Source organism: Choloepus didactylus, chromosome 8 (genome assembly GCF_015220235.1).
Source record: "Choloepus didactylus isolate mChoDid1 chromosome 8, mChoDid1.pri, whole genome shotgun sequence".
Classification (NCBI taxonomy): Eukaryota; Metazoa; Chordata; class Mammalia; order Pilosa; family Megalonychidae; genus Choloepus; species Choloepus didactylus.
The window spans coordinates 131,453,398-131,479,264 of NC_051314.1; the positions used below are offsets into that span (position 1 = coordinate 131,453,398).

Here is a 25,867-nt window from a genome sequence, read left to right on the forward strand (position 1 = left end):
GACAACCTCACTTCTTTATTAGGGCTCTTATCATTTTCAGCTTCCTAGACTCCTTTAGATTTTATAGAAGTCTTTAGCTGGGCAATTCCTCTTTTAATAGTAATCAAAAGGATAGATACTCCTAGAATGTTAAAATATTTCTCTTTCCTCAAAGGACCTCAAGAACTTTTCATCACAGACAATACACTGTATATATTTTTTGTAATAATTTTTAAAAGACTAGCTCTTTTGCTGTTGCTGTTAAAATTGATTATCTCCATAGATGACTGTAGCATTTTTCCATATCTGTTCTACCGAACTTTCCAAATATGGCAATCTAACAGGATTTGTGAGCATGAGATGGTTTTGAAGAATTAGAAGCTGATGTTTGATTCCTGCAGTTTCCCAAAGCAGAGGGCTGCCAGCTACCACAGAGAACCTTTGTGAGGGGGTCACAGTTTTTATCTTGCTCCCCGAACTGCCAGCTACCACAGAGAACCTTTGTGAGGGGGTCACAGTTTTTATCTTGCTCCCGGAACACAAGTGCAGCACTTGGGTTCCTGGGAGTAGCTTCACTGGTATTCTAAAATTCAGTTTCATCTCATCAGCGATGTGAGACTCCTCTCTCGTCAACTCTTTTTTTTTTTTTTTTTTTTTTTTTTTTTTTTTTTTTTTTTTTTTTTTAACTTTTTATTTTTTTTTTTTAATCATTTTATTGAGATACATTCACATACCACGCAGTCATACAAAACAAATTGTACTTTCGATTGTTTACAGTACCATTACATAGTTGTACATTCATCACCTAAATCAATCCCTGACACCTTCATTAGCACACACACAAAAATAACAAGAATAATAATTAGAGTGAAAAAGAGCAATTGAAGTAAAAAAGAACACTAGGTACCTTTGTCTGTTTGTTTGCTTCCCCTACTTTTCTACACATCCATCCATAAACTAGACAAAGTGGAGTTTGGTCCTTATGGCATTCCCAATCCCACTGTCACCCCTCATAAGCTACATTTTTATACAACTGTCTTCGAGATTCATGGGTTCTGGGTTGTAGTTTAATAGTTTCAGGTATCCACCACCAGCTACCCCAATTCTTTAGAACCTAAAAAAGGTTGTCTAAAGTGTGCGTAAGAGTGCCCACCAGAGTGATCTCTCGGCTCGTTTTGGAATCTCTCTGCCACTGAAGCTTATTTCATTTCCTTTCACATCCCCCTTTTGGTCAAGAAGATGTTCTCCATCCCACGATGCCGGGTCTACATTCCTCCCCGGGAGTCATATTCCACGTTGCCAGGGAGATTCTCTTCCCTGGGTGTCTGATCCCACGTAGGGGGGAGGGCAGTGATTTCACCTTTCAAGTTGGCTTAGCCAGAGAGAGAGGGCCACATCTGAGCAACAAAGAGGCATTCAGGAGGAGACTCTTAGGCACAAATACAGGGAGGCCTAGCCTCTCCTTTGCAGCAACCGTCTTCCCAAGGGTAAAACTTATGGTAGAGGGCTCAACCCATCAAACCACCAGTCCCCTATGTCTGTGGTCATGTTAGCAACCATGGAGGTGGGGTAGGCGAATACCCCTGCATTCTCCACAGGCTCCTCAAGGGGGCACTACATCGTTTTTTTTTTTTTTTTTTTTTTTCCTTGTTTGTCTTTTTTCTTTTTTTTTTAACTTTCCCTTCTTTTTTCAAATCAACTGTATGAAAAAAAAGTTAAAAAGAAAACAAACATACAATAAAAGAACATTTCAAAGAGACCATAGCAAGGGAGTAAGAAAAAGACAACTAACCTAAGATAACTGCTTAACTTCCAACATGTTCCTACTTTACCCCAAGAAAGTTACATACTATAGCAACATTTCAGTGAACTTGTTCCTACTACATCCATCAGAAATTAACAGACCATAGTCATTTCTGGGCATCCCCAGAACGTTAAATAGCTTATCTGTTCTTCTTGGATTATTGTTCCCCATTCCTTAATTGCTCTCTACTGCTAGTTCCCCTACATTCTACATTATAAACCATTTGTTTTACATTTTTCAAAGTTCACATTAGTGGTAGCATATAATATTTCTCTTTTTGTGCCTGGCTTATTTCGCTCAGCATTATGTCTTCAAGGTTCATCCATGTTGTCATATGTTTCACCAGATCGTTCCTTCTTACTGCCGCGTAGTATTCCATCGTGTGTATATACCACATTTTATTTGTCCACTCATCTGTTGATGGACATTTGGGTTGTTTCCATCTCTTGGCAATTGTGAATAATGCTGCTATGAACATTGGCGTGCAGATATCTGTTCGTGTCACTGCTTTCCGATCTTCCGGGTATATCCCGAGAAGTGCAATCGCTGGATCGAATGGTAGCTCTATCTCTAGTTTTCTAAGGAACTGCCAGACTGACTTCCAGAGTGGCTGAACCATTATACAGTCCCACCAACAATGAATAAGAGTTCCAATTTCTCCACATCCCCTCCAGCATTTGTAGTTTCCTGTTTGTTTAATGGCAGCCATTCTAACCGGTGTTAGATGGTATCTCATTGTGGTCTTAATTTGCATCTCTCTAATAGCTAGTGAAGCTGAACATTTTTTCATGTGTTTCTTGGCCATTTGTATTTCCTCTTCAGAGAACTGTCTTTTCATATCTTTTGCCCATTTTATAATTGGGCTGTCTGTACTATTGTCATTGAGTTGTAGGATTTCTTTGTATATGCAAGATATCAGTCTTTTGTCAGATACATGGTTTCCAAAAATTTTTTCCCATTGAGTTGGCTGCCTCTTTACCTTTTTGAGAAATTCCTTTGAGGTGCAGAAACTTCTAAGCTTGAGGAGTTCCCATTTATCTATTTTCTCTTTTGTTGCTTGTGCTTTGGGTGTAAAGTCTAGGAAGTGGCCTCCTAATACAAGGTCTTGAAGATGTTTTCCTACATTATCTTCTAGGAGTTTAATGGTACTTTCTTTTATATTGAGATCTTTGGTCCATTTTGAGTTAATTTTTGTGTAGGGGGTGAGGTAGGGGTCCTCTTTCATTCTTTTGGATATGGATATCCAACTCTCCCAGCCCCATTTGTTGAAAAGACCATTATGGCTCAGTTCGGTGACTTTGGGGGCCTTATCAAAGATCAGTCGGCCATAGATCTGAGGGTCTATCTCTGAATTCTCAATTCGATTCCATTGATCTATATGTCTATCTTTGTGCCAGTACCATGCTGTTTTGGCAACTGTGGCTTTATAATAAGCTTCAAAGTCAGGGAGTGTAAGTCCTCCCACTTCGTTTTTCTTTTTTAAAGTGTCTTTAGCAATTCGAGGCATCTTCCCTTTCCAAATAAATTTTATAACTAGCTTTTCCAAGTCTGCAAAGTAGGTTGTTGGAATTTTGATTGGGATTGCATTGAATCTGTAGATGAGTTTGGGTAGAATTGACATCTTAATGACATTTAGCCTTCCTATCCATGAACATGGAATATTTTTCCATCTTTTAAGGTCCCCTTCTATTTCTTTTAGTAGAGTTATGTAGTTTTCTTTGTATAGGTCTTTTACATCTTTGGTTAAGTTTATTCCTAGGTACTTGATTTTTTTAGTTGCTATTGAAAATGGTATCTTTTTCTTGAGTGTCTCTTCAGTTTGTTCATTTCTAGCATATAGAAACATTACTGACTTATGTGCATTAATCTTGTATCCCGCTACTTTGCTAAATTTGTTTATTAGCTCTAGTAGGTGTATCGTTGATTTCTCAGGGTTTTCTAGATATAAGATCATATCATCTGCAAACAATGACAGTTTTACTTCTTCTTTTCCAATTTGGATGCCTTTTATTTCTTTGTCTTGCCGGATTGCCCTGGCTAGCACTTCCAGCACAATGTTGAATAACAGTGGTGACAGCGGGCATCCTTGTCTTGTTCCTGATCTTAGAGGGAAGGCTTTCAGTCTCTCACCATTGAGTACTATGCTGGCTGTGGGTTTTTCATATATGCTCTTTATCATGTTGAGGAAGTTTCCTTCAATTCCTACCTTTTGAAGTGTTTTTATCAAAAACGGATGTTGGATTTTGTCAAATGCTTTTTCAGCATCTATTGAGATGATCAATTGATTTTTCCCTTTCGAGTTTTTAATGTGTTGTAATACATTGATTGTTTTTCTTATGTTGAACCATCCTTGCATGCCTGGAATGAACCCCACTTGGTCATGGTGTATGATTTTTTTAATGTGTCTTTGGATTCGATTTGCAAGTATTTTGTTGAGGATTTTTGCATCTATATTCATTAGGGAGATTGGCCGGTAGTTTTCCTTTTTTGTAGCATCTTTGCCTGGTTTTGGTATTAGATTGATGTTAGCTTCATAAAATGAATTAGGTAGTGTTCCATTTTTTTCAATGTTTTGAAAGAGTTTGAGTAAGATTGGTGTCAGTTCTTTCTGGAAAGTTTGGTAGAATTCCCCTGTGAAGCCATCTGGCCCTGGGCATTTATTTGTGGGAAGATTTTTGATGACTGATTGGATCTCTTTGCTTGTGATGGGTTGGTTGAGGTCTTCTATTTCTTCTCTGGTCAGTCTAGGTTGTTCATATGTTTCCAGGAAATTGTCCATTTCTTCTACATTATCCAGTTTGTTGCCATACAGTTGTTCATAATATCCTCTTATAATTTTTTTAATTTCTTCAGGATCTGCAGTTATGTCACCTTTTTCATTCATTATTTTGTTTATATGGGTCTTCTCTCTTTTTGATTTTGTCAGTCTAGCTAGGGGCTTGTCAATCTTGTTGATCTTCTCAAAGAACCAACTTTTGGTGATATTTATCCTTTCTATTGTTTTTTTGTTCTCTATGTCATTTATTTCTGCTTTAATCCTTGTTATTTCTTTTCTTGTACTTGGTTTAGGATTGGTTTGCTGTTCATTTTCTAGCTTCTTCAGTTGATCCATTAGTTCTTTGATTTTGGCTCTTTCTTCCTTTTTAATATATGCGTTTAGTGCTATAAATTTCCCCCTTAGCACTGCTTTTGCTGCATCCCATAGGTTTTGGTATGTTGTGTTCTCATTTTCATTCGTCTCTATATATTTAGCAATTTCTCTTGCTATTTCTTCTTTAACCCACTGATTGTTTAGGAGTGTGTTGTTTAACCTCCAGGTATTTGTGAATTTTCTAAGTCTCTGATGGTTATTGACTTCTAATTGTATTCCATTGTGGTCAGAGAATGTGCTTTGAATAATTTCAATCTTTTTAAATTTATTGAGGCTTGTTTTATGTCCCAGCATATGATCTATTCTGGAGAAAGTTCCGTGAGCACTAGAAAAGTATGTGTATCCTGTTGATTTGGGATGTAATGTCCTGTATATGTCTGTTAAATCTAATTCATTTATCAGATTGTTTAGGTTTTCAATTTCCTTATTGGTCTTCTGTCTGGTTGATCTATCTATAGGAGAGAGTGATGTGTTGAAGTCTCCCACAATTATTGTGGAAACATCAATTGCTTCCTTTAGTTTTGCCAATGTTTCTCTCATGTATTTTGTGGCACCTTGATTGGGTGCATAGACATTTACGATTGTTATTTCTTCTTGCTGAATTGCCCCTTTTATTAGTATGTAGTGGCCTTCTTTGTCTCTCAAAACATCCCTGCATTTGAAGTCTATTTTATCTGAGATTAATATTGCTACACCTGCTTTCTTTTGGCTGTAGCTTGCATGAAATATTTTTTTCCATCCTTTCACTTTCAGTTTCTTTGTGTCCCTGTGTCTAAGATGAGTCTCTTGTATGCAACATATTGATGGTTCATTTTTTTTGATCCATTCTGCGAATCTATATCTTTTAATTGGGGAGTTTAATCCATTTACATTCAACGTTAAAACCGTGAAGGCATTTCTTGAATCGGCCATCTTATCCTTTGGATTATGTTTGCCATATTTTTCCCTCTCTCTATTAATATCCTTTATTGTACCCATACCGAATCTCTTTAGTACTGAACCTTTCTCCAAGTCTCTCTGTCCTGTCTTTGTTTCTCTGTCTGTAGGGCTCCCTTTAGTATCTCCAGTAGGGCAGGTCTCTTGTTAGCAAATTCTCTCAGCATTTCTTTGTCTGTGAAAAATTTAAGCTCTCCCTCAAATTTGAAGGAGAGCTTTGCTGGATAAAGTATTCTTGGCTGGAAATTCCTCTCACTCAGAATTTTAAATATATCGTGCCACTGCCTTCTTGCCTCCATGGTGGCTGCTGAGTAGTCACTACTTAGTCTTATGCTGTTTCCTTTGTATGTGGTGAATTGCTTTTCTCTTGCTGCTTTCAGAACTTGCTCCTTCTCTTCTATGTTTGACAGTGTGATCAGTATATGTCTCGGAGTGGGTTTTTTTGGATTTATTCTATTTGGAGTTCGCTGAGCATTTATGATTTGTGTATTTATGTTGTTTAGAAGATTTGGGAAGTTTTCCCCAACAATTTCTTTGAATACTCTTCCTAGACCTTTACCCTTTTCTTCCCCTTCTGGGACACCAATGAGTCTTATATTCGGACGTTTCATATTATCTATCATATCCCTGAGGTCCATTTCGAGTTTTTCAATTTTTTTCCCCATTCTTTCTTTTATGTTTTCATTTTCCATTCTGTCATCTTCCAGGTCACTGATTCGTTGTTCAACTTCCTCTAGTCTTGTACTATGAGTGTCCAGAATCTTTTTAATTTGGTCAACAGTTTCTTTAATTTCCATAAGATCATCCATTTTTTTATTTAGTCTTGCAATGTCTTCTTTATGCTCTTCTAGGGTCTTCTTGATTTCCTTCATATCCCGTACTAGGGTCTCATTGTTCATCTTTAGTTCTTTGAGTAGCTGCTCTAGGTGTGTCTCTTCTGGTCTTTTGATTTGGGTGCTTGGGCTTGGGTTATCCATATCGTCTGGTTTTTTTCATATGCTTTATAATTTTCTGTTGTTTTTGGCCTCGTGGCATTTGCTGACCTTGATAGGGTTCTTTTAGGGTTTGTAGACCAGTTGAAGTCCTTATCTCTAATTTATCAGATCTACAGCTTTGTGGAGTACACTTTCTCTAACTAACCAGCAGGTGGCATCCACGAGACACCTGTTCTCCACAAGCCAGATCTCCCCTGCTCAGCCTTTTTGGTGAGTGGGGGAGTGAGTCTTGTGGGGCCCAATTGGTGTCCCAAGCTTGCGTGTGTAGTTGGTGTTGCCTGCCCTGTATGTGGGGCGTGTTTCTGGGCAGTCGGGGAGGGGGGGTGGCCCTAACAATCAAATCTCCCTGATGATCCTAGAGTTTTAAAGCTACTGCAATAGTCTAATCCTTCAGTTCAGACCTGCCACAGTTTGTCTCTGCCACTGACCCACAAGTCTTTGGTATTGGCGTATGGCTCCTGAGACTTGCAAGTGGGCCCCTCTTCCAGGCTGTGCACCCCGGGTCCTCTGTTGAGGGATGACTGTGCTATGTCGCAGGTGAGTGCCGTCCCCCCAGGGCAGTTCTGGGCTGCTGGGCTGTGTTGGGAGGCTCCCAGTCTGCTCAAATGATGGCTGAATGGGGCTCTGTTAATTCACACTGCTCCCCCTTCCCAGCTCTGGGACATTCAGCTGAGGTTGCAGGGAAGGCTAATGTCCACGCCCAGTTTTGTGGTGTGTGCCTGTTATTTGAAGCACTTCCGTCACACTGGGTTGTCTGGGGCAGCTCTGGGCTATGGGGCTGGCGATGGGCAGGAGTGTTTCCTGTCCACCAGGATGGTGGCTGTGAGCGGACACCCCCCTTTTCTTGGGAAGTTGTGTTGTTTAGTGAATTTTCTCAGCCACTGGATTATTGCCTTTTGTCTCAGAGCTCTCTTAGTTCTGCTCTTGACTTGACGTGCCCAAATTTCAATTCTTTGAAGCTTTCTGTATTGAGCTTCTTAGAGTAATTGTTTTAGAAAAAGCAAAAAGGATTTTAAAAAAAAAAAAAAAAAAAAAAAAAAACGGCCCTCCTCAGAGATCTAATGGGTTATTGAAATGCTAATAGACAAAGCAACCAGGGCCATTAAGGAAAAGTGCCCAGGGCAGAGAGATCAGCCTTGCTTCGGGATTTGCATATGCGCCTCAGGGCCTGATCTCCGCCCTTCCCCTTTCTGTGTTCACCAGAACTCCAAAAATCCTCTGCTTTTATTTTGGAGTTTTTCGTGTTGTTTTTTTTCTATGCCTGTCTCCTCACTGCTGGGCTGGCTGCTCTCAGAGTCTCTGGTGTCTGGCCTCAGTCTATCTATGGTTGGAGTTTGAATCAGTAGAATGAGTTTCCGGTAAGAGCAGCCACTGCAATTCTCCCTTCTCCTTCCTGGAGCTGACAGCCCCTCCTCCCCCGGGACTGAGCCTGGCAGGGAGGGGCGCGGGTCCCCTGGCCGCAAAAACTTACAGATTTCGCTGATCTCAGCAGTTCCACGTTTTCATGAGTGTTGTATGAAGTATGCCCAAAGACAGATTGCTCTGTGGTGTCCAGTCCACGCAGTTCCTGGCTTTTTACCTACTTTCCTGGAGGAGTAACTAAAACATACAGCTCACCAGTCTGCCATCTTGCCCCGCCTCCTCTCGTCAACTCTTATACCCTGGGGAAATTCTTTTAAGACAGGAGACGTGTTGGGGGTGGGGTGGCCATTGGGGGGTTGTCAGATGGGAGGTCGCGGGTCCCCCATGGAAAGAGCCTCCAACTCGCAGACAATGCTGCCGCCTGCCGACAAAACGCAGGATTTGCAGATTTTGTGAATGGATTGCCTCCTTCCCCTTTCCATCTTCCACTTTGGAGAGCAGATATTTAGTTTTGCATTAACCGTACTTGATTTTGCCGCCTTACATTGGATCCTAAAATCATTTTAACAAACTTGGGGTAGAGGAAAACACAAGGTCAGCCCCCTAGCTGCCTCCGATCCAGCTTCACGTAGTCCAGCGTTGTTTCCGCATCGCAGGGAGGAGGGTAAAACGTGGGTGAGTGGGCGGGAGAGTTGTTTGTTATTTGGGGGAGGGATTGGGAGGATCAAGGAACAGTCCGGGAGGAGGGGAGAGACGCTATTTCCCACCCCCACCTTTCAATAATGCCTAGGGTTTGGCTTCTAACCCACGTATACACATTTTTATGTTTGAAGTAAGCGGTGGTGAAGCTCTTTGCTGCTAAATCCTGTATGGTATCACTCTAGTGAGCTTCTGCAGTTTCTCTTGTGATTCCATTGAAAATTAGACCCTTCTGTGAGGGGAAGGATGGGCCAGCTGCCTCCCTCCGGGTCACGCTGTTCTGATTGTCGCGGTCTGGCTGCAAGCACAATGGCCGGGCATCTGTCTCAAGTGCACAGACGCCGGCTGCGGCTGGAGGCGCCCCTCGGCTATTCTGGGCTCGGGAAACTTGAAGACCGACTCCACTTCCCACAGCAGCAGGCTGGGAGCCCGGCAGAGTTCAGGGGACCGCAGAACCCAGCCATACCGTTTATACAGATCCCTGAAAAACTCTAAATCTTGTGCATTTGAAATGAGCTAGAAGAGCTAGGAATTGTCATGTGAATTTAGCTGGATTTTCATATTCTTCGTATAGGACACACCCACTGACCCTCTTTAAAAAATTTTAATACTTCATAGCACTGGGTTTTTGAGATGAAGTTAAGGTTGCAAACATTGGAAATAAAAATGGAAGACACCAACTAGGTCGTCATTCATCTAAGAACATTAAGAATTTATTTGAGGGGCTTAACTTTTGCAGTTCCTCCCTTATCTTACCCATCTGTCCAGTTTTAGCCATGGTGATTTCTCTAAAGATTCCAAGGAATATCTGGACTAATTTTATTGTCTCCTCCTATCTTTTTCTAAAAAAAGCCTTGCCTGCCTTGGGCTGGAAGGTGGAAGCAGGTAGCTATTCCTCGACAAATATGTACATAAAATAATGCCGGTTTGGGATAAAGATTTCACAAGAAGAAATATTATTATGGATGTTTATAGTAAAGTTTTCTTTCTTTTTAGATGAGGAAAACAATGCTTTCCAAGCTGTATTGAGTAATCCCATACTATTCATGATCAATTAATCTGGTGTAAAACAACTATTTTCCCAGCATCCAATCCCAGCACCTTGGATCCATGATATGAGTAGTAATTATTGACGGGCAGCTGTGTGCTAGGCCTGATCCTTCTCAAGTGTAGGTTACATGAATTGAGGAGTAATAAACATAAGAGAGTGCCTGGAATTAACAAATTAGACCCTTTACTCTTCCTGGACAAGAGGAAAACATCTGTGAAATCAAGCCCTTTTACCTTTGAATGAAGAGAAAATAGCTGGTGTTCCTGCAACTCGATTCTATTTTAGCAATGGATGGTAAGGCTTGCTGTCGCGTTGTTGTGTGACGGACATTTGTAGTGTGGCAAGCTGGTGTGTAAATTCTTAGCTTTGAGGTTGTCACAAAAACAGGTTCCCATCATCTGTACTTCACATCACTTTGTGTGGCAAAGCAGTGGTTTTTAACTGGCTCAAGGCTTCGGTGGGCAGTGTCTCAGGGAGAGATGCGGGTTATCGCCTCTGAGATGGTCCTTACAGCTGGGACAGCCTTGGTCCTGAGACTGACTCCTGTCACCCAGGCAGAATCTTTTCAACCTTGTCAAGCCTCTTTCCCCATTTATAAGATTAAATGTACAGTATCAGCCAGATTTGGGAAAATGAAAATTTTGCGACTCAGGAATTGAACATTGTGCTATGATGAAATTATTCCAGCAGATGACAGCCGTATCACTAACATTGTCTCACCTGCTGGCTCCCAGACCTGATTCTTCTCCCTTGTGTAATTGAGACTCGCCACTTTGCGCTATCAGAAATAAAAGCAGACTTCTAAAGATATGCTAAAACAAACATATAAGAGTAATTAAAAAAAAAATTAAGTCTGTTTTTAAGAAAATATGTACCCATTCCTGGATTAACAAACAGCAGGCTGAGGGACCCCACTTCTATTATGTTTTATTTGGGGATGGTTAGCACAGCCCGCTCCCGTGCTGCGTAGGTACAATCTCAAGCTTACTTTCTCTTGCAACTTAACTGGAAGGCTCAGCTTTACAAAGTACCAAGTGTCCTGGATTGGTTCAGGCAACTCCACCAGGCAAAATGAGAGCAATCCCTGGAAAAGAGGACAAGACTGAAACTGATCATTTGTGGACATTTAAACTTACCATTGACTAGAAATATGTTTCCCATCCAAGAGCTGAGAATATATGCTGTTATTCCAGCTGTACACTTACTTACCTTTGATAAGTTATAGGCAAATTAATAACGGTTTGCACTAATCCAGATATGAATATTTCATGTTTTACAGCATTCAAATTTTTAAAATTAACTTGCTACCCAATATTTGAACAAATACATTGATTAAAAATGAAATATGTGGCCCAAGCCTAAGCCTAGGTTTGCATGCAGCTTTCCAATGTCTAATCCTGTGGTTTACCCATAATCCACATTATTTCAACAGAAAGCTTCACTCACCCCTCTGGCTCCTCAGGGGTTCAAAGTAGCACAAAATTTAGGTCTTGCCCTCCACTAAAGGGACAGAATTAACTTTTAAAAGGGCTGATGTTTGGTGCAGGGAAGAGAAAGAGAACAGAGAGAAGGGACCACTAGCTGACTTACTATAGTTCCTCCCTTTCTACAGCAGAACAGAGCTAAGATCAGAGGCCAGGGGCTCCCCCTTTCATCCGATTGGGAAGAGACAGTTGTCAGAAGCTGCATGAGGTCTTGGTTTTGTTTTACAAATCTGATCTTTTAATCAAGAGGTTCTTTTTCTTTGGGAACACAGTGGTCCCCGGGGGCCACTAACCTTTCCCCTTTGAAAACTTGAGTTCAAATTCTCAAAGTCAAAAGTGAAAGGTTTTACTTGTATCCCGAGACTATCATCTACCTTGTAATCGCTACAGGAAAGCACCAAAATTGGGGGAGAGGGGGGAGGACATGCTTCAATTTACAGTCCTCAGACGTATCTTTTAAGAGAAAGTTCTTACCTTTGAAAAGAAATGCAATAAAAGGAAAATTTACTTTTTCAAATCTCTCTTGTTGCTTTGAATCATGAAAGAATATGACCAGTTTGAGTTCTCTTAACTATTTTAGTTTTAATAAACGTTAATAGTTAGGCAAACATCCTTGTTGCTCTTGCCAAATGTGGAATAAATCAAGTGGGTTCCTCCGGACCCTGCCCCCTTCCCCACCAAGCTAGGACAGGAATTCAGCAGGAAGGAGTCTTTGGCAGGGAGAATTGCACAAGGCGCCCAGTGCTCTCAGCTTGGGGCCTGTATGCCCTGAAGGGCTACAGAAAATGTCTGAGCCCCCAGTTGCAGGTGTAGGTTATCTTTTCAGTGCCGACATTAAAGGGCTACTGCCCGATGAGACATAGAAGAGAGAGGTGATGAAGCCCTTTCTTTACCACTACCCAATTTCTAGATAAGGTTTATTACTTTGTAGATAAGATTTATATTAGGTTTATGTTTTGGTTTTTCAGTCCTGACGTGTCAGCAAATACCTACAATTGCCTTGATGTGTCTTTTAACTTTTGTACTGCCCCCAAAATTCGTAGCAGCTCATTTCCCTAAAAGCTTCTATTCCTGTAGGTGTGGGCCCCACTGGGATCCTTCCAACCTCTGGGAGCCCACCCTTCTTCCTTGGGGCAGAAGCTCATGCAGGCTGTGTCCTCACTGCTCAGTTCACTTCAGCAGTGAGGGGCCTGATCAGGAACAAAACCTTTTCATAGAGCAGAAGGGAGCTGGACTTTAGACCCAGACTTGAGTTTGCATCCTGCTCCCTTCCCTTACCGGCTGGGTGTCTTTAGGCAAGTTTCATACCTTATCCGTAAAGAAAGGGATACCTGTTTCTGCATGTTGCTTCCAGGGTTAAAATGACAAGGACCACGCAAAGCACACCATAGGTTCTCAACACGTTCATTTCCTTCCATCCAAAAAGGCTGAGAGATTAGCAAATGATCTTGACTAATGAGAGAGTAAGTGGTTTATTCATCTTTTCCAGAGAAGCTCCAGATAGTGGTCTTAAGTATGCCCCGTTCAGACTCTTAACTTTCAAGCATTAATTTACCGACCTCTAGTCAAGCTTCTATTTAACCTTTAAAGTAAAAAACCAAACAAAACAGAAAAGCAGAAAACCCTTTGGCTTGCAGCCGTCAGGATTATTTTGTGTATTAAAGTGAAGACTGTGAGCACAGTGCCAGAGACCTGGAAGGTGCCTGAATTTTTAGACTGGATCTGTACAGTTGTGCAAGATCATGGAAGAAAAGCAGGCTTAGGACCCCGAAAGCTCAAGTAACCTTCAACCACTGTGGTGTCACATGCTAAACTGGAAAGCTGACCGTAATCCAGAATCCTCATTTCTTACTAGGGTTCACATCACTTTTTTCCCCAGGCAATAAGTGATGTAACTTAAGCGGGGAGAGAGAGACCCACACCTTCCCCAAAGAAAAGGAAGATGGGTCTAGTGTCAGGCTCAATTAGACCCAATGGTGCTGGCTTTCCAAAAAGGAATAATGCAGCTTTTGTGTTATGTTCAAGCAAAAAGCTTGGAAATTTTACAAAATAATCTTACCCCAGAAGAAACCTGGGCTCAAGCCCTCTTCCTGGAAAGAGGGGCAATCCAGGAGTTTTATCTATTCTTATCAGCCCTTGCTGAGATCAGTGTTGTTATGTTTAAGAAAAAGTCGTCTCAGAAACAACTAAGACCAGTGTGAAACCAAGAATATGACTTACTCCACTGTTAGAGCTTTTATACTCTTTGCGTGTCAGATTATTTAGTCATTGTCTACCAAAGCGGCTTCTTTGCTAGAATTGTGGGTATTCATTTATCTGCCCTGAAGTCAGTCTTAGAACCCTCAACAGCTGGGAGGAGTGGCCAGCCTCGGTGCTGGAAGTGCTTAAAATGCAAATGTGCAAGAAATCCCGGCCAACGGCCCCATCCCCCAGGAAAAGTGCTTAAATACAGCCAGGCCTGGAGGGGAATGTTAAAAAGAGAGGTTGAACTGCCCTCCTCCCTTCCACGGGGACCCTCGCTCACTCTGGGAGATTCAGTATGCATGACTGAGCAGGCAAGCCACAGGGACAGCGCTCTTTTAACTTTTCTGAACAATGGCTTTAGTTCCCTCCACCCACACCCATCTAAGGGCCAAGAAACCCATCTTTCCTCCCCACTTCCATATCTCCTGACCCACTTTTCCACATTACTCCTAGATCTCATTTCTATCCCCACCCCGCCACTATGGGGGTGTATCAACTCTTATAGATCTGGTTTTTAAAAAAATATTTCATTTTGTTCCATTTTTTTTAAAATTTCCATGTTGTTGACAGTTTATAACCAAAAGCTCTGCAAATCTCCAGACTAATCACATTTCTAGAAACAGAACATTTGGATGTCAGTAGTAAACCTTATACAGAATAAACTTGTAACCTTGAGTTTCCTCACACCGCAGAGGCTGCAAACTGTACCTTACTTCCTTTGACTCTGAGCACTCCAGCAGCACCTCCTACCCTGGTGTGAACCCAAACACATCATGCCTTCAGAATAATTCACAGATACCAGGTTTTTGTTTGTTTTTTCAAAAACATACTTCATATTTCCTCTTTTATTATATAAATATCAGTTTACCCTTTTACTGTAAGAATATAAACGTTTTAAGAGGATCTTTGTTATTATTTATACAAATTCACAAACAGTACAATTAATTGATAAAGGTCTCTGGGTTCCTTTAACTCCATGTTGGTAAAGGTTTTGCACGTTGCTATGGAGGAATCTAAAAAAAATAAACAAAAAAATCCAACAAAAATATACATCCTACGCAAAAGCAAATCTTTTTTTCTTTAAAGCCACAAGTTCCAACCTCCACCAAAATAAAGAAAATTATCTATTCCTCCATTTAGAAACAATTTTGTAAAACCCACAAACTCCATTTTATTAACAGAACAGAGATAAGACACGAATTTCAGTCTGGTCCCCTTCCCGTGGAGCCCAGGGGCTCTGCTCCTCTTGCTTCCAACAGGAAGCCTCACTGGGTGACCTTTTTGTGAGGAAACTTGGAAGAGGGTGAGGAAGGGTAGAATTTGCATATATAATAATCTTCAAGACATAATCTGCATCTCAAACAAACAAAAAACAGTTCAACTCTCATTTCTCCCACACATTTGTGCTATAAATTAAGTCAAGACTTGGAAACATCACTGGGTCCTCAAATCCCAATGGATAAGCAGAAAAGAAGAGCCAGAAAGTGAAAGTGGGACACACTGGGTGGATGATGGTTAAGAAGAAGCCAAAACAAAAGATGTACAAACCCAATGGGCATCTTTCCAGTCTAGGCACAAAAATGTTGTCTCAAAATCTCTCTCGTAGAATTCCAGGGCTTCAGAGAAAAAAGTAAACTAAAACGAGGTAGCCAGACACACACATATATATATAATTTATATATATATATAATATATATAGAATATATTCAGCAGAAAAAAAAATGGTACTTAAAAAGGACCGTGATTTCAAATTTCTTACCAAAAAAAAAAAAAAAATAAAAAATAAAAATAAATGAAATGAGCCTGAATATCAGAGTTTGGTAAAAGGAGAAGTGATGAGAAGAGACTGGGACTAGTTACAGAAGTGGAAGAAGGGTGAAAAGGCCGTTGTAGTTGGGTTTGCTTTTTATACACTTAAAAATAAAAACCAGATCACAGTATTCAAATGAAAGCTTAAGTGAAGGCAGACATTTTCCTCAACTCCCCAAGGGTGGAAAGGGCTAGCCATTCTCCCCCCACCCCCACCCCATTTTCAGATGCATCGCAGTGGGGAAACAGTAGCTGAATCAGTGCTCCATCCCCCTGCAGAGGAGTGGGTGAGCAAGTAGCTGGGTCCATCTCTTCATCCTCAGGGGAAAGACAGGAATGCAGGGTCGGGTAGCAGAGGAGTGATGGGTCAGGTCGGTTTCCATCCCCAGATGGGATGAGAATGGGCCCTTGGTGGGATGGGTGCTGGAGGAGGGAGGAGAAAACAAGCCTGAGGCTTCCTGTCATCGCCCCCATCCCATCGGCTGCAATGATTTATGTATACGTATGCATGGAGAGTGAGCGTGGGGGGGCCGGTGAAGGATGGAGAGGGCGGGGCAAGGGGAGCTGGTGCTGCCGCCCTCACCTGACCTTCTCACTGTCCGTCATCTGCCAGAGTCCCAGGTTGAGTACCTTGAGGCAGGGCAGCTGCGTAATGCGCTCCAGGCCGCGCTTGGTGATTCGGGTACAACCGTACAGGTCGATGCCGGTAAGCTGGCTCAGGTGCTCAGCGATTAGCTCCAGGCCCTTGTCCGTGATGCGAACGCACTGTCCGATGTTGAGCGTGCGCAGCCCATGCATCTGCCGCACCATGCGGTTTATGCCATCGTCACTGATGTGGCAGGAGCAGAGGGAGAGGGACTTGAGGCCGTCCAGCCCCTGAGCTATGTAGGCCAGACTCTGGTCCCCAACCTTGTCACAGAAGGACACATCCAGTCCGGAGAGGCGCAGGCTGCCCATAGCCAGATGCATGATGCCTGTGTCACTGATGTTGTCACAGGAGCGCAGGTTAAGGCTGCGTAGGCTGCCCATGTGCGACAGGTGCAGGAGGCCCGCGTCTGAGATGCCCCCGCAGAAGCTAAGGTTGAGGAGCCTCAGGCCCGTCAGCCCGCGGGAGATGTGCTTTAGGGAAAGATCGGTGAGCTTCTGGCAGTCCTGCAGCGTGAGCTGCTCCAGGCCCAGGCAGCCCTCAGCCGCACTGCGTGTCATGCCGGCCAGGTGCCCGATGCCCACGTCCGAGAGGTGGCGACAGCTGCGGAGGTTAAGGCTCTTGAGGCGCTGCAGGCCCCAGGCGATGAGCAAGAGGCCAGTGTTGGTGATGTTGCTGCAGCCCCCCAGCTCCAGCACCTCCAGGCCCTTGAGGTACTGGGCTATGCGGCCCAGGCTGCTGTCAGTGATCTGCTTGCAGAGGCTCAGGTTGAGGGCGCGCAGGGAGCCGATCTCCTGCACGAACGCGTGGCCCAGCCCGTTGTCGGTGAGGTTGTAGCAACCGCTGAGGTTGAGGCTCTCGATGTTGGCCATGCCCTGGATCACGTAGCTGAGGCTGCGACGGAGACTCAGGATCTGTACCCGGCGGATGCCCCGGGCCTGCAGGCTGGGGAACAGCGACGGGTTGGCCCGGCGCAGGTGCAGCTTGGCCTCCACACCCCGCCACACCGACTTGTGGTAGGCGGCGTCCCGCCAGGCCGTGCACACCTGCGCCGCGCGCCCCTTGTCCCGGACGTCCAGGTAGCCGAAGATCATGGCCAGCAGCTCGGGGAACAAGCATGAGATGTGGGTCTCCATCTTCCTCCTCCCCCCTCCGCGGCGCCGGGGGGAGGAGGCGCGGGCCCCGCCGCTCCGGCCCCGGGGAGGCGACTCGCACGGTTCCTCCCAGCTGCCGCCGCCGCCGCCGCGGGCCCAACGGCCGGCCCCTCCCCGCCTTCCGGCTCTGGCCGCCGCCGCCGCTCCTCCTCCTGCTCCGTCCGTCCTTCCTTCCTGTCTGCCGGCGTCGCGTCCCTGCCCTCCCCCCGCCCCGGGCTCCGCTCGGTCCTCACATCCCGGGCGGGGAAAGCGCCCTCTCTTCGCTCCCGGAGCCCGGCTGGGCCCGCCGCCGCCGCCGCCTGCGGTCTAACCACGCCGCGCTCTGGACGCGCCGCACCGCCGGCTCCGCCGCTCCCACGCCCCCTGCTGCATCCTCCGCCTCCTGCGCTGCCGCCTTCGGCTGCCGCTCGGCCCAGCAGGCCGGCGAGGGGGCCCCGGGGGCTGGGCGCTCCGGCTCCGGGCGCCGCGGAGGCTTCCTGCTGCCTTTGTCTCTCGTCCGCTTTTCAAACCTCCCAGCCCCGGGCCGCCCGCACTCCGCCGCCCCGGCGGGGGGACCAGGAGGCCAATCCGGGCCGCCGGGCGCACGTTCCCTCTCCCCCCGCCGCCCGCTGGCACTTGGGAGCCGCCGGCCCGAGTACAGAGGACGCCGCGGCCAGAGCGCGGCGCGGCGCGGACCCCGGGCGAGGAGGCGGGTCGCGGGTTTGGTAGAGTCCGGGACGTACCCCTCTGCCCGACTGCTCCTCCGCGCGGCCCCTCCTCCCTCGCTCGCTCCCCCCGCGCGCGCGCGCGCAGTGGTACGAGCCTGCGCTGCCGGAACTGTCGGAGCCGTTACCCTGGAAACCGAGTTCTTCCTATTCTAGTCGCCCCTGATTTTTAACCCTGTGGGCGCCATCGGAGAACAGCTGTCAGCAGAGCTCTTCCCCACCCTTCTTCTTTTCACCCCGCCGCCCGTTATTGAGCCATTCCCTTTCTGGGCCACGCCCCAAGCCTGTTCCTTCTTTTCCTCTGTTGCTGACGTCTGCGCAGCCCCTTCTCATAGCTTGTCCCTACAATTCTTGACCCTTACTTTACACCCTTCTCCCTTTATTATCCTCGCAAGACCCTTCTCCCAACACTAGTACTCAGTAATCATCACCGCAGCTGTCCTTCGTTTTACTGTCCCTAATGCCCCTTAACACGTCTCTGCTACTACACCCCTAGCTCCCCCCAATGGAGCTGTTTTCTACCGTTCCTTTCTGCTAAGTCTTGCGCCTTAAATTGCGGAGAAAATCGGCGTTATTATTCCATACCTTAGTTTAACCCTGACCCTCTCCAGGTCTCATTCTAGAGTGTCCTAGAATTATCACTACTGCCTTCTAGCATCTTCTGGGTGCTTCCAGACACGGCCACCAGCATGCTTCCCTGGGTACTTTGTATGTCAAAACTTCCCTCTACTTCCGGACTCAGCCCTTCCCTTGAGGCTGCTGAACTGTCGGGTGCGCCTCGCGGTTCCCTCGCATCCCCTCAGTCTGCTTTGCTCTTGCAAGGGAGTGGCCTCCCCTAAGCCTTGTTTTATGATTTTCCTTCTCGTCAGCTGTTAGACTGTAAATTGTACGGCCCAATTATATTGCTTGTCAGGATATTTGTATGTGCTAATACAAATTTACTTTTTTATAAAATGTAATGACTGTTGGACTTGGTTTAAGGTGCTCCAACAGATGTCTGTTGGTTCATAAGCCGTGTTTTATGGAAGCAGGACAATGCTCCATTCTAGAACGTGGCTCTTGAGTCTTAGATGCTCACACAGAGAACAGGGTTTCAGGGTTTCATTTTAACTGCCCCTCCCAAACCAAGAATTTTTTGGATCAGAAATACAGGCCCTCTATATTTACATTTTTAACTAATTTACTAGCTCAGCGATTAGACCCAAGACAACCAGATTTATCTATCAGAAAAGGAAAACTATTTCATTGATTCTTTGAGGACCTGAACAACATTTTGAAGGGGGTCCACGTTTAGTATATGAGACTGTTAACTTTTGGCCACTTCTCTTGCCCAAGAGAGGACACCACACCAAGTACAGATTTATTAATAGGCATAATACATTTTGGACCCCGCCCACCTTGCCAGCTCCTAAATCAGGAAATGGCAGAAGCAGAAATTCTCACAAGTTTGTTACCTCACCCCCATTACACATGGTGTGAGGCCTGTTGGTTTTTATAACCTGCCTGAAATAATAGATTGTACTGTTAGTCATTCGGATGATTCCAGATGTCCTGTGCAGTAAGTGTCATAAGTCTGGGGTGTATCTGGGCTTACACTCTTGTCAGTCACTCTTTTTGTTATGTGGATGTAGGTGTGTAGATGTTGATGTTGAGGTCTTAATCCAAAGCACCTACAGTGTATCTTAATCCTATTCAACAGGAAACAAAGTGCCAGGCCGTATTTTTGGGGTGGATTTATAGACAGTGCCCCACCTAAAGAGAAGGGGTTCTTCCTCTGGAAAGACCATTGTTCTCAAGTCTGAAGAGTCATTTGGAGGAGACTTGGAGCACTTTCTAGAAGTTGGCCACTTACCTGCTTCTAGTTCTAGCAAAACCTTTTCTTGAGTTGAACTCTGGAATCTCGTTAATACAGCCTTTTATGTAAGATAGTCAAACATACATTTCAAGGATTTTCAGGATAATCTGTATGATTTTTTTCACTTTAGATAAATAGGAAAATATAACATCAAGAGACGTCACAGGAAATGAATGGAGGGAGGGGTAGTTAATGGTATTGAGGAAATGATTCCCTTCACATTTGGGGCACAAAATGTATGGAAGATGTGTATAGATCAGAGACTCTGCTTGTCTGGAAAAGATATACACCAATGCAGAAAATCCTGTGGATAACTGATCATGGTTTAAGGAGAGGTTGAGATTTGTGTATACAACCCAATTCACCAGGTTGCATCTAGAATAAAGATTTCCTGATTAAGCTATGAACTTCTGTGTTTAGAAGCAGATATGAAAGCCTTGTGTAGGGAGTCTCTCCAAAACTTAACCAAGATTTTTAAAGAAACTAGATTTTCAGATACAGTTTGTTTTGTTTTGTTTTTTCCACCTGGGTGTGGCCTGGGAAAATGGAAAGACCCACCCAAAGATCAGGATTAGTGAAGGCTGTGTACTTCCTCATTCAGAGAGGGAAGCCCTGGCAGGAAAGATCAGGAAAGATGTGTAATTTAGCTCCTCACTCGAGAATATATGCATACAGCGACAACTGGTGACCCAGATTCTAGCTTGTGGGTGTTGGATCAAAGGAGTTAAAATATTTTGTGCATGTTTTCCTTTAATTCTAAAGGAAATATGGCACAATTCTGGCTACGTAGTAGGCTTTCTGTAAATACTGTTGAACTGAAATAAATGAGATGAATACCGACAGTATATTTTTACGAAAGACTTTTTGCATGTTAAATCTTTTCCAAGAGTTCTGGGCAACCAATAGCAGTGGACATCTAAGGTTTATGAAATGGTGCCTTTCCAGCCACTTTCCAACTTCAAGATTTCCTTCACGAGAGCAACTCAAAGGGAAAAAAAAGGTGAAAATTTTGCTTACATCAATAAATTGCCAGGAACATCCTGAAACATTTATTTACTCTTTCCCAAATTATTAGTTTGCTGTATCCTGTGAACAATGGCTTAGCATCATCTTTATCCACCACCATAAAAAAATAAGGGCTTGAGATCCAGGTAGTTAGAGCCCTCTCATTACAATGATTGTACACTTGGATGTACAGCCTGGAAAACTCATGCAAGTAAAAGGGGGTGCAATTAATAATCACAGCCAGACGACAAGGCAAATGAATGAATGGGCTTCCCTCTACTTTGAAATGGGGTTGCTGTTTGTAATCAGTAATTTGCAACTTTTGGGTGTTAACTCTACTATGTGTTTTCATATTTTTAGACACCCATCCCAAAGGATTAGAAATATGGTTAGAGAATAGTCCCAAATACAAGCTATTATTTGTTCCCGTTAACAAATAGTTTAGGTACTTGTTGCAAAGCAGGTGGAATGTGACAAGCCTAGAAAAATAAACTGTGTTGTAAATGGAGTCATGACCAGGCACTGAACACTGAAAAAGGTGGGTTTTCAATTTTTTCAGTGTAGTATAAATTATTTGCATTGCATTGTGCTCTGAAGTACACAGAGATGTTGAAGATGACGTCTCCTCCTTTAAGAACTTAGGATCCAGCAGGTGGGCCGGAAAATACCTGCTGACAGTGACAGTGTTTTTTAGTGTTGTAAGTGCCAACAGAGTGATAGAAATAAAATGTATTTGGTTCAGAGGATCACCAGGGTGAAGCCTGGAATTTGAATGGATGCTGATGGGAGCAAGGTCATTGCGTAGGGTAGAAATTTTATTAGGGAACAGGCTGAAGTTTTTCCTTACTTGCTTAGAAAAAAATGAGAGCAAGATAATGGCAACCATACATTGTCCTACGTTGTGAGGGCGTTCCCTTTTGAGGCATTGGTTAGGCTAATTTCAAAAATGCCCTTTTTAAAAAATTCTTAGCTTTTTTTTTTCCCCCAAGATAAAGGAAGCTTTATTTTAACTCTTACTTATCTGGAATTGAATGGAATTCGGTACCTGAAGTCAGACAACTTTAGTTCATGTTTCAGACCTTGCTATTATTTTTACTACCAAGATTGCCTTGAAAAAAAATTTTTTTGTTCAGCCGTCTTTCTCATTTGCCCAGGGCCCCCTGTCTGACAGTAGAGCTTGGTGGTACACATGCAGGCAGGGACTGAAGAAGGGAGACGTTGGAAGGCTGCCAGCCCCTTGCCAGGGTGGCTTCCCTGTATGTCACCTCTGAGTGCCTGTGACAAGCAGGACCCCCTTAGTCAGGACACCCTACTCGGTGCTTTGACCCAAGGCAGCATTATGTGCTAAATGTACACCAGACTTGGAGAGGGAAGTTGTGCATTTGAATTCTAGCTCTCCCATTATAGTTGCATGACCGACAGCAAAATGACTTAAATTCTTTGAGCTTAGGTTTCCTCCTTGATGAAATGAAAGCAATTCCTATTGGCATAGCTGTTGTGGAAATTTGCGGAGGTAAAACATCCAGGAGAGACAACCTGCCACATAGAGGGGGCCTAGTAAATGGCTGTTTTGTTTTTTTCTTTTATAACTGCACCTTGAGGGAAAAACCCAAACAAACCACACAGATGTGCCCTCAAAGTATGCAGATATACATTTGCTGACAGTTAAACACTTTTTTAACTTTATTTCCTGTTTTTTAAAATGTGCAGGTTAGAGGAGCAGAAACCTAGCAAAATTACAGGAGAAAAATAAAATGATCTGTCAGTTAGAGCAAGCCAGCTATCTCTTTGCACCTCATTTTCTTCTAAATTGCAAAAAGTAGCACAGTCCTTTCACTCACAAAGACATGGTCCCAAACTTATCCCTGCCAGACAAATATCCATCCTTAGACCTGTTTTTCACTACTAAGTCTCATGCTTTCTTTTCCTTGGAGCAGTGGTTCTCAAACTTCAGCATGTATCAGAATAACTTAGAAGGTTTATTAAGACACAGATTCCTGGTCCCCACTCCCACTGTATTGTGTATGTGTGTGTATGTTTTTTTTTGTTATTGTTGTTGTTGTCTTTTTGTCTGCTGGATCATAAGCTTCTCTGGAACAGGGAGTGAATTATTTCCCCCCACTGGTATTATAGTGAAAAGAAAAGAGGCTTTGGAGTTAGATGGATTCTGTCACTTATTAGCTCTATGACCTTGGACAACTCATTTAACTTTTTGGAGCCTCAGTTTTCTTATCTGTAAAATGGGACTAGTGGTCTCCACATCTTGGGAGTTTTGTTGGGGTTGAATGGAATAATGCATGTAATCTAATACAGTTCCTGACCATAATGAAAATTCCTAATATTTATTTGGCACTTATTTGTGTTAGATGTGCTTTCAAAGTCTTTACGTACACGAACTTACCTAATCTTCACAACCTGTGAAGAGAGACGCTTTTATTATCTCACTCTTACAGATGAGGAAACTATGGTACAGAGAAACCACTTGCTCAAGATCAAACAGCTAGCAAAACTGGAATTTGAAGCCTGTAGCCTGGTTCTAAAACCCAAATTTTATAACCACTGGGCTTTGCTGCCTTAACAATATAGCACTCTACTTGCTGGCATGTATTTACTTTCCGATGCCAAATAAAGAGAGGTCCACCAAAGCAGTGGTTAACTGTGGATGAAATACTGACTGTACTGTCAGCAATACCTGCCTGGGGTGAAGTGAGGCTTCTGGGTGAAACACTTGAAAGCTCTGGTTGATTTGCTAGCCAAAGCAGGTCAGCATTTTAGAGTGTGTGTGCGTCTGAGAAGAGGGAGAGAGGGAGACTGTATGTGAACGAGCGTTTGCCAGTGTGCACACCGTGGGTAGATGTGCTGATAATCCATTTTTATATCTCCAGGCCCACAGCTGGTTGCTCGGCTGGCGCTGGCCTTAGAGAGTCCCAAAGGAATGTGCTTTTGTGTAATTATGTCACCCTCTAGTGGCTACATCCCCCATTAGCCCTTTACCCATGAAACAGCCCACTCCGTGTCTGACTGAGACCTCTCTCCCAAATGAGATTCGCTGAGCAGAACCTAAAGGAGATTTTGGCATGGAGGGGCATGCTGAAAAAAATAAAATAAAATAAAATAACAAGGAGTGTGGCCAGGGGCAAGAAAAGAGTGGGAGGATCTGAACAGAGGGAAAAGTGCTGGAGGAATAATTATGCATCCATTCCTGGCAGAGAAGAAGGTGGAAGCAAGAAAGGCAGGAGGGACATCTGGAAGGAAGAGAACTGAGGAAGGAAGAAGGACTCAACTGGGGCTTCTGCCTCACCGTTTTTATCAAGTGGCATTTTATATTTGCGGAACCCGGGTTGTTACTACAGTCAGAGCTTTTTCAGACCTCCAGTCCCAAGGGCTGAAGTGGGAGTGGAGAAAGGATATTTTTAACCAGTTTCAATTCTCTTTTCCAAGGGAAGTAGGCGCAGGCCCTAGGACTACCCCAGGCTGACTAAATTCCAAACTCTTACCACCCCCGAGTGGACAGATGACTTCACTGCTTCTCTGTAGCCTGAGGCTGTGTCTTCTGTGCCGGGAAAGGTCATTTTTTAATCAAGATCTTTACAGGTCTGTCGTATCTTGATAAATATTTCAAAAGGAAGGGCAGACTGAGGTCAGTCTTACTCAGAACCGGTTTGTAACTCCACGGTAGGCCTGGGACCCTGCTGTCTAAAGCTTTCCTGAGCCTGAGTTTGAAGGTTATTCCCTTCGTGCAAAGGGGCTGGCCCTGAGCCAGGCTTTGCTGGAAAGTCTTACTTGGACCAACCAAAGCATTTATATTTCTTACATCATGTCAAGAGTGCTGGGGATCAGCCCCGCTGCAGAGTTCACAAGCCAGGCCCCCTTTCTGCCAAAAGGTTAGGGTTAAGGTTTTTTTTAAAAAAATAGCCAGTCTCCGCCTTGCTATTGTTTAACCCTTCACACCCCAGAAAAGATGGTTAACAGATAAAGAGCAAATCTTTGTATCATGTGCTATTGCTGCCTTCCTGAATGCTAGTTGTTCCCCCAAAATGTCCCTAATGCCAAGCCTTGACATTTACCCCCTTGTGCGAGAGAAATTAAAACAGTACGAAAACCCTGCCCACATATTTTTTTTCTGAAGTTGGAACAACTCGCCTCAGTCTTGGGACCTAGAATTCAGTGAGGCTCTTTGTTTGCTGTTTACTTTTTATTTTTAAACTTCACTTACACTTTAAGGCCAAAGAGTTCAAGTAACTTACCGGAGTCATGAGTGGTTTATCAAGCAGGCATCTGTTTTAAGCATCAGAATTCCTGGGCTTAGCCAGCCAAGGAAACCTAAATGGGAGTTTTCGACATTCGGGCATTAACAAATCTTACTAGTTGGATGACACCTTCCCCATGGAGCTCTGAAAGCACTGTGTAGACATTTAATGGCAATGGTTGTTTTTTTCACAAATGAAGGAAAGGAAAGCATAGAATAAAGGAGCCACCTTCCCGGGCTGCTGAGGCGCCTTTCCTATGGCCTGCAGAACTTCCATGGATGTCCGCGGGAGATGCACACTCAGCCTGGCAGGCTTCTGCTCTCCTTGCCCTTGTACTCTGTTTCCACAAAATTCATATGCAATTTCAGTGATAGTGAGACCTAAGCTAAGGTGCATGGCATTTGATAACTTTTACTGCTGTGTAATTGGATTGCTAATTGACATACCTGCAGTAAGGCAGTAAAGTAGAAATTTTAAAGAGAGTAATTATGTGTGTCATTGCATAATCACGTGGCATGGCTGCTAAAGCACTGTGAGAAAATGGGAAGCACAATCTTTGGGGTCCTCTTTTGGCCTAATTCTCCATTTTCCTGATTGTATATCCCCATAAACTTTTAAAAATATGGCGTACTTTAAAGAGTAATATCTAAAAGAAAGAAGTTGTCATTGCTGGCAGGGCTAAATGGAATTAGCTTGCACTGTGTGATTTCCTCAGTGACATAGCTTTGCCTACAATGCT

General features: G+C 43.9%; 2 protein-coding genes across 3 annotated transcripts in view; one reads left to right on the top strand and one right to left on the bottom strand.

The window, feature by feature from the left end:
- The window catches only part of WNT5B (Wnt family member 5B), a 113,709-nt gene that overhangs the window by 48,409 nt on the left and 39,433 nt on the right, over positions 1–25,867 (top strand). The window lies entirely within an intron of this gene.
- FBXL14 (F-box and leucine rich repeat protein 14) lies at positions 14,407–18,065 on the bottom strand. Of its 2 annotated transcripts, XM_037847187.1 has the most exons (2): positions 16,145–18,065; positions 14,407–15,937 (listed from the first exon to the last, which is right to left on the bottom strand). In XM_037847187.1, the coding sequence occupies exons 1-2, from the start codon at positions 17,294–17,296 to the stop codon at positions 15,659–15,661; spliced, it is 1,431 nt and encodes a 476-aa protein (XP_037703115.1). In that variant the 5' UTR covers positions 17,297–18,065; the 3' UTR covers positions 14,407–15,658. The 2 variants fall into 2 exon arrangements, with proteins under 2 accessions (XP_037703115.1, XP_037703117.1); XM_037847189.1 differs by having other exon boundaries at positions 15,803–18,065.

Bases quoted from the DNA above. Each gene is read 5' to 3' on its own strand.
- FBXL14 (XM_037847187.1), bottom strand. From the start codon at position 17,296: ATGGAGACCCACATCTCATGCTTGTTCCCCGAGCTGCTGGCCATGATC. The intron at 15,938-16,144 runs GTACTCAACCTG...TCCCTCCTCCAG, and splicing joins CGCAGCTGCCCTGCCTCAAG to CACCCATCCCACCAAGGGCC.